General features: G+C 39.5%; 1 protein-coding gene across 11 annotated transcripts in view; it reads right to left on the bottom strand.

Annotated features, from left to right (window-relative positions):
- The window catches only part of ANAPC4 (anaphase promoting complex subunit 4), a 42,110-nt gene that overhangs the window by 27,663 nt on the left and 1,670 nt on the right, over nt 1-12,777 (bottom strand). For 7 of the 11 annotated variants that reach the window (XM_005554612.4, XM_005554614.5, XM_005554613.4 and 4 more), the window contains exons 3-8: nt 10,914-11,019; nt 7,642-7,774; nt 2,330-2,404; nt 2,163-2,189; nt 2,024-2,068; nt 526-610 (exon numbers count right to left, since the gene is read on the bottom strand). In XM_005554612.4, coding sequence (XP_005554669.1) covers nt 526-610; nt 2,024-2,068; nt 2,163-2,189; nt 2,330-2,404; nt 7,642-7,774; nt 10,914-11,019 — 471 coding nt within the window. Of the gene's footprint in view, nt 1-525; nt 611-2,023; nt 2,069-2,162; nt 2,190-2,329; nt 2,405-6,608; nt 6,754-7,392; nt 7,459-7,641; nt 7,775-10,913; nt 11,020-12,777 lie in introns of those variants that run through there. The other 4 variants (XM_074039482.1, XM_074039481.1, XM_074039484.1 and 1 more) reach the window with 2 other exon arrangements.

The following is a 12,777-nucleotide window of genomic DNA, read 5'->3' as shown; positions in this document are numbered from 1 at the left end:
TCTAGTTACAAGGCCACAAAAACAACCTGGTTCCCTCACCCCTACCCGAGTCTCAAATCAGGTGCTGGAGAAACAACATATTCCACAGAGCCTACCATATTTTCTACCCCTTTTGGGAGTGGTAAGAGTCAGATGAAAAAGCTATGGAGAAGACTGAGACGTAGCAACTACAGTAGATTCAGTACTGGACTTAAGAATGCTTCTGAAGATTTACATTCCAATCACAAATTGAAGCTCTTTTACATCTCACACTAGAAAAACATTAAATCATAATCAAGTGTATCATACTAATCTTTCTGTTAAAGAAACAAACAAACAAACAAACTTGACTAATTCCACAAATAGCTCCCAATCTTTATAGACATATCACAATTATTTTATCTTAGTAAGAAAATCATTCTCTGAACATTTAATTCTAAAAACCGAGACTGAAAAAAAAACCTGGTGTTTTATTCTTTTTCCATAAGTACTTAGTATATTCTAAGAGAAACAATTTAGAAAGAGAAAATTTTAAAGAAATCTTACCCCCGTGACTCGAGCAATTTTAAACATTCCATAAGCATAAAGCTCAATAAATCCAGAGCTTCCTCCAAGGACAAGAATATTAAGCCTAATTAAAAATAATGCAACAAGCTGAGAACGAATCAACAACACAGATGATTACATTCTTAAACCAAGATATAAATTATTACTGCTTTCATATAATCTACATGCTAAAGCTCCCCTGCAGAGGGAAGTGAAATAGCAAATCCACTAACACTCAATATTCAATCGTATCAGGTTTATTCCTTTTTTCAAAGAACATAAATTTCCTCTAGCCTAAAAAAAATCAGCTTACGGTAAAATAAGAATACGTTATTTTAATAACAACTATATTTATGCACCATCAATAACAAAACAATCCTTTTACCAACTAATACGAAGTGCCATCAGTTTTATCATGGTTATGATGCTAAATATATTAAACGGGCTTAAAAAACATGAATACTTAAATTTTAGAAACTCTAGTACTTATATCCTTTTATTTATTAAACATATGTGCATATTATTATTAAAACTTGATAAAACGAAAGGCCACACAATAAAAACAATAATAGATATTAAAGTCTATATGTCGTTTGGCCGGGCGCGGTGGCTCAAGCCTGTAATCCCAGCACTTTGGGAGGCCGAGACGGGCGGATCACGAGGTCAGGAGATCGAGACCATCCTGGCGAACACAATGAAACCCCGTCTCCGCTAAAAATACAAAAAATTAGCCGGGCGTGGTGGCGGCGCCTGTAGTCCCAGCTACTCGGGAGGCTGAGGCAGGAGAATGGCGGGAACCCGGGAGGCGGAGCTTGCAGTGAGCCGAGATCGCGCCACTGCACTCCAGCCTGGGCGACAGAGCGAGACTCCGCCTCAAAAAAAAAAAAATAAAAAATAAAAAATAAAAAAAAAAATAAAGTCTATATGTCGTTTGAAGGTATTAATGTCAACAATGAGGCCAGGTGTTGTGGCTCATGCCTGTAATCCCAATACTTTGGGAGGCCAAGGTGGGTGGATCTTCTGAGGTCAGGAGTCTGAGACCAGCCTGGCCAACATGGTGAAACCCCGCCTCTACTAACAATACAAAAATTGGGCCGGGCACAGTGGCTCACGCCTATAATCCCAGCACTTTTGGAGGCCAAGACAGGTGGATCACAAGTTCGAGAGATCAAGACCATCCTGGCCAACATGGTGAAACCCTGTCCCTACTAAAAATATAAAAATTAGAAAGGCCTGGGGGCGGGCGCCTGTAGTCCCAGCTACTCGGGAGGGTGAAGCAGAAGAATCACTTGAACCAGGAAGGCGGAGGTTGCAGTAAGCCGAGATCGCGCCACTGCACTCCAGCCTGGGTGACAGAGACTCCATCTCAAACAAAAACAAAAACAAAAAAACAATGAAATAAAATGGCAAATAAAGGATTTGCTCTTAAAGCTTCTGAAAACTGCCTCAAATATGAAATAACTTTAAGAAATTAGACTTATTTATCCATAAGACTTACCTGACGTCTCCCAAGAGCTTAATAATTTCATCAGAATTTTCTTCACTAAAATATACAAATAAATTGGGTCATCTTTCAATTCTATCTTTCAAATAACAACAGATTATCTTACTTGAAAACAAGAAAAGGCATATCTTACCTAAATATTTTTGAGGTGTTGCTATAGCTAGAAGGAAACAGAGATTAAGGTAAAAAATACTCTCAGCAAAAATACGTATTTTAAAATGCATGAGAAAATTGTCGGTGTTAAAAGCAGAAGAAAGAGAAATCTGCAAGATTCATTTCAAAGAAACCAGTGATACATACTTTTTTGGCAGTGTAGGTAGTTTAGGTAAGAGGAGATTTGATTCATCCTCAGCGTTATAAAATGATGTGAGAACACTAAAAAGGAAAAAATGAAAGTATTATAAAAACACCAAAGATTTTACTTCTCTTACCATTAAAAATGCTAATTTTTTAAAAAGATACCCAGTTTTACAACATTATCAAGTAAACAGATGCCACAAATACTATACAGTTATAGTCAGTTTAACAGTCCCAAACGAGAAATTGAAAAGTAGGAATTTCTTTGTTATTTTAGGGGAATAAAAAACATCAGCCTGCACACTTTAGAGAAATGATAATAAACATTTTTCTTAGCATATCAAATGCATTCATACATACTCAGATACTGAGAATTTATGATTTCTTAACTCTCATTTAAGAACTCACACTAAACATATGACTACTAAGAGTAATTTTAAAGAACACTGCAATTACCCTATCTTTTATTTATGAGACAGGGTCTCACCCAGGCTGGACTGCAGTGATGTGATCATGGTTCACTGCAGCCTCCACCTCCTGAGCTAAAGCCATCGTCCTGCCCCAGCCTCCTGAGTAGCTGGGACTACAGGTGCAAACCACCACACCCAGCTAATATTTTTTATTTTTTTGTAGACATGGGGGGTCTAACTATGTTGCCCAGACTGGTCTAAAACTCCTGGTCTCAGGCAATCCTCCTGCCTCAGCCTCTCAAAGTGCTAGGATTACAGGCATGAACCACTGTGCATGGCCTACCGTATGATTTAATTATTGAATCTATGACTTATATACACTTGTGGATTTAAGACTCCAACAGGTGTATGAGATTACACCATGCCTTTTGAAATAGTCTCATTTTCCCCCTTTTCCTTCCCAATTCTAACTCCAAATAAGGTTGGAAATAAATGAGTGAGCAAGTAAAAAAGTGGTGATTTAGCAAGTATTTTTTCCTACTTTAACAAAAAGGAGCTGTCTTGAGAGACCCTGGAATCTCCATATAACTTTTCTAAACTGTCAGTAGGAAGTATGTTGGGAATACACATAGCAGATAACTGGGCTGGAATAGGACTTCCATGGTATGCTCTGACCCTCTAACCTTCTACAGAGTCACATAACCATTTGTAATCCTTCATGATCTGATGATGGATTTGTCACTCTGGTTTATCCGCAGTGAATTTCAAACCCCAGGTCAAACCCTTGTTATCCAATTCTTTCAGGCTTCCCTTAGGAAAGCTGGCAATTAATATTCAGGATTTACAAATTCATTTGATACTAACTTAGTATAACTTAATTAGAAAGGAAAAGTTAATACAAAGAAAATTACCATATTGCCCCAAACAAGAAAAACAATTTTTGTTTTCAGCATTAGCCAAAAGCACTAATTCCTCCGGCCTTCTTCACTGTAACCCTGGTGTATTACTTGACTACACAGACTAAGGCAGAATTATTTTTATGAAACAAGGAAACTATCAGGACCATGGACAAAGAAAAAAACCTGTCCAGCATTAGAACAGAAGGCTCAACTTAGCACTTTCCATATTCTAAGAATATGGAGACAAAAAAAAAAGTTTACCGAGACAAAAAAAAAGTTCAGATGATATAAATCATGAAATGGAAATTAATATATGTATTAATTAACATAACTTTAAAATTACTGATTGGCAAACTGAGGTTGTTTTCCATTTCACCATTTTATGGAGCTTTGTTTTTTGTCTCAGTAACTATTTTTGGAGTAGGAAATGACTAGAAAGAGGAGAAAACTCTTAGCTATTCAGGTTTACTGCTCCAATAAGAAAATACAGGCCTATCTCCTTCAACTGTGCTTCCCTTCATCCTGCTTCCCAGATACTGCATTTTTCACAAATTAAAAGTTTGTGGCAGCCCTGTGTCAAACAAGTCTATCAGCCAAGCAAGTCTATCAGCCAAGCAAGTCTACTGGAGTCCTTTCTCCAGCAGTCATGTGCTCACATGTGCTTCTGTGTCACATTTTGAAATATTTGCAATATTGCAATTTTTTTCATTATTATAGTATTTGTCACGGTGATTTGAGGTCAGTAATCTTTGATGTTACTATTGCAATTGTTTTGGGGGTGGGCACCACAAACCATGGCCATATAAAGTGGTGAGCTTCGGCCAGGTGTGGTGGCTCACACCTGTAATCCCAGAGCTTTGGAAGGCCGAGGAGGGCAAATCACTTGAGAGGAGTTCGAGACCAGCCTGGCCAACATGGTAAAACCCTGTCTCTACTAAAAATATAAAAATTAGTTGGGTGTGGTCGCGCATACCTCTAATTCCAATTACTCAGGAGGCTGAGGCAGGAGAATCACTTGAACCCTGCAGGCAGAGGCTGCAGTGAACCAAGATTGTACCACTGCACTCTGGCCTGGGTGACAGAATGATAACTGTGTCTCGAAAAATAAATAAATAAGGCCAGGCGCTGAGGCTCATGCCTGTAATCCCAGCACTTTAGGAGGCCGAAGCAGGAGGATTACCTGAGGTTGGGAGTTCAAGACTAGCCTGACCAACAAGGAGAAACCCCATCTCTACTAAAAATACAACATTAGCTGGGCATGCTAGCGCATGCCTGTAAACCCAGATATTCGCAAGGCTGAGGCAGAAAAATCACTTGAACCTGGGAGGCGGAGGTTGTGGTGAGCCGAGATGGCGCCACTGCACTCCAGCGTGGGCAGTGAGAGCGAAACTCCGTCTCAAAAATAAATAATAAATAAAAATAAATTTTTTAAAATGGAGAAATGTGAGTGTTCTGACTGCTCTACTGACTGGCCGTTCCCTCTCTCCCTTCCTTTGCACAGGACTCCCTATTCCTTGAGACACAATATTGATACCAGACCAGTTAATATCCCTACAATGATCTCTAAGTGTTCAACTGTCTCACTTTAAATCAAAAGCTAGAAATGATTAGGCTTAGAGAGGAAGGCACGTCGAAAGCCAAGATTAGGCCAAAAGCTAGGCCTCTTTTGCCAGTCCGCCAAGTTGTGAATTCAAAGGAAAAGTTCTTAAAGGAAATTAAAAGTGCTACTCCAGTAAATCCAAAAAAAAATAAGAACGTGAAATAGCCTTACTGCTGATATGGAGAAAGTTTTAGTGATCTGGACAGATGATCCAACCAGCCACAACATTCTGTTAAGCCAAAACCTAATCTAGAGTAAGGCCCCGACTCTCTTCAATTCTATGAAAGTGCTGAGAGGAAGCTGCAACAAGTTATCCAGAACATCCAGCTAAATTACTGAAGGTGGTGGTTACATTCAACAACAGACTTTCAATGGTGAAGAACAGCCTTTTATTGGAAGATGCCATCAAGGATTTTCTATTTATTTATTAAAATATATATATATATCATATATGTATGATATATGTATATATATGATGTATATGCATATATGTGTATCTGTGTGTGTGTGTGTGTGTGCGCATATATATATACGTATTTTAAAGCCAGTGAAATATAGCACCATCTGGGACTTTCATAGCTAGAGAGGAGTCAATGACTGGCTTCAAAGCTTCAAAGGTATAAGCTGATTCTTTTGCTAGGCGTTAACACAACTGGTAACTTTCAGTTGAATCCAAAACTCATTTACTGTTCTGAAAATCCTACAGCGCTTAACATTTATGCTAAATCTATCCCATCTGTGTTTTATAAATGGAACAACAAAGCCCAGACGACAGCGTATCTGTTTACAGCATGGTTCACTAAATGTTTTAATCCACTGTTGAGGCCTACTGCTCTGAAAAAAGGTTCCTTTCAAAATATTACTGCTCATTCATGACTGGTCACCCAAGAGCTCTGACAGATATAAGATTAACGTTGTTTTCATGCCTGTTAACACAAAAATCCATTCTGCATCACATGGGTTAAGTAGACTGTCAAGTCTTGTTTTTTGTTTTTTTCTGAGACAGGTCACTCTGTCACCCAGGTTGGAGTGCAGTGGTCCACTTACGGCTCACTGCAGCCTCAACCTCCTCAGGGTCAGGTGATCCTCCCTCCTAGCTTCCTGAGCAGCTGGGACCATAGCTACCATGCCTGGCTAATTTTTAAGAGGGTTTCACCATGTTGCCCAGGCTGGTCTTGAACTCCTGAGCTCAACAGATCTGCCCATCTTGGCCTCCCAAAGTGCTGGGATACAGGCATGAGCTGCCATGCCTGGTCACCTTTCAAGTCTTATTATTTCAGAAAAACACTTCATAAAGCTAGAGCTGACATAGATAGTGATCACTCTGATGGACCTGGGCAAAGCAAATTGAAAACCTTCTAGAAAGGATTCACCATTCTGGATGCCATTAAGAACATTCACAATTCATGGGAAGAAGTCAAAATATCAACATTAACATGAGTTTGGAAGAAGCTGATTCCAACACTCATGGATGACTTTGAGGGGTTCAAGACTTCACTGGAGGAAGTAACTGCAGATCTGGTGGAAAGAGCAAGAGAACCAGAATTAGAAGTGGAGCCTGAAGATGGGACTGAATTGCTGCAATCTCATGACAAAACTTGAACGGATAAGGAGTTGCTTCTTATGGATGAGCAAACAAAGTGCTTTGTTGAGATGGAATTTAGTCCTGGTAAACATGCTATGAGCAATGTTGAAATGACAAAGGATTTAGAATATTCCATAAACTTAGTTGATAAAGCAGCAGTAGAGTTGGAGAGAGCTGACTCTAATTTTGAAGGAAGTTCTACCTTGGGTAAAATGCTATCAAACAGCATCTCATGCTACACAGAAATCTTTCCTGAAAGAGTCAACTGATGTGACAAATTCCACCGTTGTCGATGTTAAGAAATTGCCACAGCCACCTTAACCTTCGGCTGCCACCACCCTGATCAGTCAGCAGCCGTCAGCACCAAGGCAAAACCCTCCACTTCCAGTGAGATCACCACTCACTAAAAGCTCAGATGATCGTTAGCATTTTCTAGCAATAAAGTATATTTTAACTAAGGTACATACTTAATTTTTTTAGATATGATGTCATTGCACACTTAAATGTACCATAGCATAGTATAAACATAACTTTTATATGCACTGAGAAACCAAGAAACTCAAATGACTTGCTTTTATCGCAGTGTTCACTTTATTGCAGTGGTCTGGAACCAAGCCCACAATCTCTCTGAGGTATGCCTATAGATGTTTATCAGAAGGAAAAAAAATCTAAGAAAGCATTAAAAAATTTCATCTTGATAAACTGAAACCAAAATTTAAATGCAACACACATACACTTAATACTCAAATACTCCTAAGTTTCCATTTAAAAAAATTAAAATCTCATGAATATCCAATGACTACATACGTTCTTCTAATTACCTGCTTTCTACTGTCACTTCCATCCAATGCATACAGGAAACTGGAGCCTCCACGGAAAAAGAGTGTAAGCTCTCAGGTTTTTCTACATCACACAAAACAATTTTCTTGGTATCAGCAAGAGCAAAGGCCAAAACTAAAATAAGAAAAAACAATCAGAATAAATTAGTGTAACATTTGAGAAAAATAAATGGATGTTTCACTTATTGCCCAGTTTTACTCTTTTGAGTGCATCTTAATCATGGCAATTTTTGACCTAAACATCCTTCAATATTTTAAAAACTAAAAAAGAAATACTTGCATATGCTGTAGTTACATTACTATCTAAGCTTATTTTCAAGTGCTCAAACTTTATAGGATATCTACTACTTTCTCATGTATCACACTTAACGTCTTACACATCAAAGTCTCCAAACTGAAAACCCTCTTGTCAAGCAGAAAATACAAAAGAGGCTTCCACAAATAAACAATTACATCTTATCACATGTCTAAAAGGTAAGCGGTGATTCCATCTGCTTTGTTCTTGGAATGCTTTTTATTCTTTTATGTTTCTAAACCATGGTGGGAAACGAGGCCATTAAACACACATAAATCTTTCTTTGAGTGCGGCTGAATTTTCTAGTATGGTTTCTGTACGCAAGTCATTATTTCTTCCTAATGCACAATTTAAGAATTTAAGAATTTCCAAAAAGAGGGCAGTGAGTTTCACTGCATATCACCATCACATGCAACTTTGCCGGATGTGAACCAATCCCAGCCTTCTTTCTTAAAAACAATTTAAAACAAACTTGATCATTATCTAACAAAAAACATATTTTACTGTCCAAAAACATGAGATTTAAAAAAAAATGAATAACACAACTACTTAAATACATTTTAACACACACTTTTATGATTTATCTTTGACATTCCATGTTTTTGAATGATTTAGAGCAAGATCTCATAACTTTACTTATAAAAGTCCTCTAATTGTACACATATTCTACCTATACTCCAAGCAACATGACTACAGAATGCACACAGAATGTTTAAGACATTCTTGGAAATTCCATTTTGGGACTTAATCTAAGGAGCTACTGGCAAAGTTCTTCCCAGTGTTCAGAATGTTTACACAGCATTGCTTATCAAAGCCAAAAATTGAAAACCATCTAAATACCCACCAAGGGGGAACAGGTTTAGTAAATTACTAAATTTAGTAAATTACTAAATTTACTAAATTTAGTAATTTAGTAGATAAATATAGTGGGTTAGCATGCAATTAACATTAATGTGGTAAATCTATCCACACTGATGGGAAAAAGTGAGTGGGAAAAAGAAAAAGAAAAAGCTATACAACAAAATGGCATGCACCAAATAACCGTCTTTTGATAAAACTACATCTAGATCTCTACATGTATGTATTTTATCGGGAAATATTGGAAAAGATGTTCACCAAAACAGAACAATTGTCATCTCTAAGTGATCTGCTTTCAGGGATTTTTTTTTTTTTTTTTTTTTTTTGAAACGGAGTCTTACTCTTGTAGCCCACGCTGGAGTGCAGTGGTGTGATCTCGGCTCACTGCAAACTCCACCTCCTGGGTTCAAGCAATTCTCTGCCTCAGCCTCCTGAGAAGCTGGGATTACAGGTGCCTGCCACCACGCCTGGCTAATTTTTGTATTATTAATAGAGATGGGGTTTCACCATACTGGCCAGGCTGGTCTTGAACTACTGACTTCGTAATCCACCTGCCTCAGCCTCCCAAAGTGCTGGGATTATAGGCATGAGCCACCGCGCTCAGCCTAGGGAATTTTTAAGTACTTATTTATATTTATCTAGGGACAAAATTAAGCAATGAGAGCCAGGTGCAGTGGTTCACGCCTGTAATCCCCAAACTCTGGTAGGCCAAGGTGGGCAAATCACTTGAGGCCAAGAGTACAAGACCAGCCTGGCCAACACAGTGAAACCTTGTCTCTACGAAAAAACACAAAAATTAGCCAGGGATGATAGTGCACACCTGTAGTCTCAGTTACTCAGGAGGCTGAGGGAGGAGAATTGCTCGAACCCAGGAGGTGGAGATTTCAGTAAGCCCAAGGTTGCAGTGAGCCGAGATCGCACCACTGCACTGCACTCTAGCCTGGGCGACAGAGTAAGACACCGTCTGGGGAGGGAAAAAAAAAAAAAAAGCAATGAGGAGCACACATGTTACAAAAACAATTCACTTTTTTCTTAAAGCACCAATAAAATTTTTAAATAGTTTATATTTATCTACAGAAAAATTAAGCAAAGAACAACACATATTTTACAAAAACAATTCGCTTTTCTCTTAAAGTACCAATGATATAAATGAACTTTAAATTGTAGTTTACAGCATTTTACTGCACTGATCGTATGTGTACAACAGTTCCAATACGGACTGTCACTGTAAAAATGTTACATGGAGAAGGAGAGTTCAGTCACCAGAGCCCTAACAGGCGATAACATAAGAGGGTGCCAGAAGAAAGATCACACACAGAAATGGAAGGTATGGGGCCAAAGCTGATAGTGCCTCAGGTGAGGCAAACACACATGCACCAAGGGAATATGTGCCACCCATTTCGTGCGAAAATATATTGTGAAAGAAAAAGGCCATGATGGCTTTGAACTAACTCACTGGCGAGTGGCAAGTGGTGCTTGGGCCAAATAATACAGGACAAGATGACAGTGGAAAGAACAAAACCAAAACATTTTGTATATTCCATCAGATTTCACTTTGGAGTTTTCTCTGCCGAGAAGCTAGATTTTATTTAAGAAATATCTTTGCTAAGAAACAAGATAGGCCGGGCGCGGTGGCTCAAGCCTGTAATCCCAGCACTTTGGGAGGCCGAGGCGGGCGGATCACAAGGTCAGGAGATCGAGACCACAGTGAAACCCCGTCTCTACTAAAAATACAAAAAATTAGCCGGGCGCGGTGGCAGGCGCCTGTAGTCCTAGCTACTCAGGAGGCTGAGGCAGGAGAATGGCGTGAACCCAGGAGGCGGAGCCTGCAGTGAGCCGAGATCGCGCCACTGCACTCCAGCCTGGGCAACAGCGTGAGACTCCGTCTCAAAAAAAAAAAAAAAAAAAAAAAAAAAAAGAAACAAGATAGCAGAATTACTCTGAGTTCTATAAAAATATTTTAAGGCATTTTTTTTTTAATTCTCAAACTGATCTTTATAACTCTAACGTATACAAAGAACAATAAATCCTTTCTGAAAATGGGCTTTACAGAATACTCTTTGTGAAAATAAAAACATATTTTTTGTAAATTTATCATTACGTTTGCCATCTGGTCTCCATGCCAGACACGTCACCTCCTTTCCTGTATTTTCATTTGGCGGAAAACTCCAAACTCGATGAAAACTGGCCAGCCGATGAAGTAAAACCTAAGACAAAGCAGATAGAATGGCAGGAAATTAAAAATCCATTTCCAAAAATAAAATAAACTTAGAGCCTTACTAAAAATTTTTTTAAATGACCATCTCTCACTTAGCTATCAGAAGAATAGAAAAAGACAACAGTGTCTGAATGAACACAAGGTCTTTTAAAACAAATGGGTGAAACAAGGTCTAATTTAATCCTGTACCTAATCTTTTTTTTTTTTTTTGAGACAGAGTTTCGCTCCTGTTGCCCAGGCTGGAGTGCAGTGGCGTAATCTGAGCTCACCGCAACCTCCGCCTCCTGGGTTCAAGCAATTCTCCTACCTCATCCTCCCGAGTAGCTAGGATTACATGCATATGCCACCACACCCGGCTAATATTTTATTTTTAGTAGAGATGGGGTTTCTCTATGTTGGCCAGGCTAGTCTTGAACTCCTGACCTCAGGTGATCCACCTGCCTCGGCCTCCCAAAGTGCTGGGATTACAGATGTTAGCCACTGTGCCTGGCCCTGTACCTAATCTTTTATGTCAACGGGAGACTTACCTTTTATAAAGAAGGCTGTCCAAGGTGACAACCAAAAAAGAAATAAAAGAACACAAACACCACTAAAAAGGTAGCTAGCTGTAATATAGTCAAATTATACGAAGCTTGGAATTAGTCCACGTGGCACCTAATTTCAGCTGTGTCACTCACTAGCCATGGATCTTAGACAAATCACTTAACCATTCTAAATCTCCATTTCCACACCAGTAAATTCCCACCTTGGAAGATCAAAATGTTGCCCAAGAGCTCTACGACTGCCCCTGTAGCAGCTTCTATACAACCATTGACAGTAAGGAAGAAAAGGCTTCACAAAATGCACATGCTCCTCCAAGACCCCTCCCCATCTCCACACTCAGCTTCACCACCATGACCCTGCCTTATCTCACAGATCACAGCACCCTTCACTCCGGGTTACATCATCTCCTGGACTTGACCCTCTCTTTTCTGAAACCATTCCTGCCATTCCTTACTTCTGAAACCCTTCCTCTGTGCTTTCTATAGCTCACGGTCAGGTGTCATCATGAAATTAATATCTTCATACTTTTCTCTGAAATGTGCCTCTCACCTGAGGACAATGCTTCCCTGCAGCCTTGCTAGGTGGTGGCCATTTTGTATCCCACAGCCCTTAGTACTGCTACTCTTGGGCAGGAGATGAAGTAGGTGTCTTCCTTGATGCCTGATGCCATTTCTTCTCTTCTTGAAAATCTCCTAACTTTGAATCACATGTAATCACACCATACGACCGCTATCCCTCTAATTGCAGTCCTCTACAGACCCCTAGGCCATTCCCCTCATTCCTCGAAAATCTGGATACCTGGCTCCCTTATGCTTTCTAGCAACACACTCATCCTCATTTTTGGTGATTTCAAGAGCTATGATGCCCTAGCTCTCAATTGCCTCTCCTCCAGTGATCACATCTTCTACTGCACTCAGCCACTCTCAGGGTCATACCCCTGGCCTGGTCATTACCAGCAACTGCAGGGCCACCAAAATCTCCATTTCACACTTCCCACTTTCCATCCACCGCCCCTCTTTACAGCTCATCTCTACAATACTCAACTCCAATTCTTTGACCTCACCAGGATACAGTCTATTGATTCTACCACCTATTTACTGTCCCTCTCCCCTGCCTTCGCTTCCCTCCTTCATCAAGTTAGAACCCAAAGTTCAGAAACACAATCACTCCCCTTGCACATAACTTCAACTCTCTTTCATCTTTC

This window comes from Macaca fascicularis, chromosome 5, assembly GCF_037993035.2.
Source record: "Macaca fascicularis isolate 582-1 chromosome 5, T2T-MFA8v1.1".
Classification (NCBI taxonomy): domain Eukaryota; kingdom Metazoa; phylum Chordata; class Mammalia; order Primates; family Cercopithecidae; genus Macaca; species Macaca fascicularis.
Note: the sequence above shows the minus strand (reverse complement) of the source record. Positions and strands in the feature narration are given on the sequence as shown.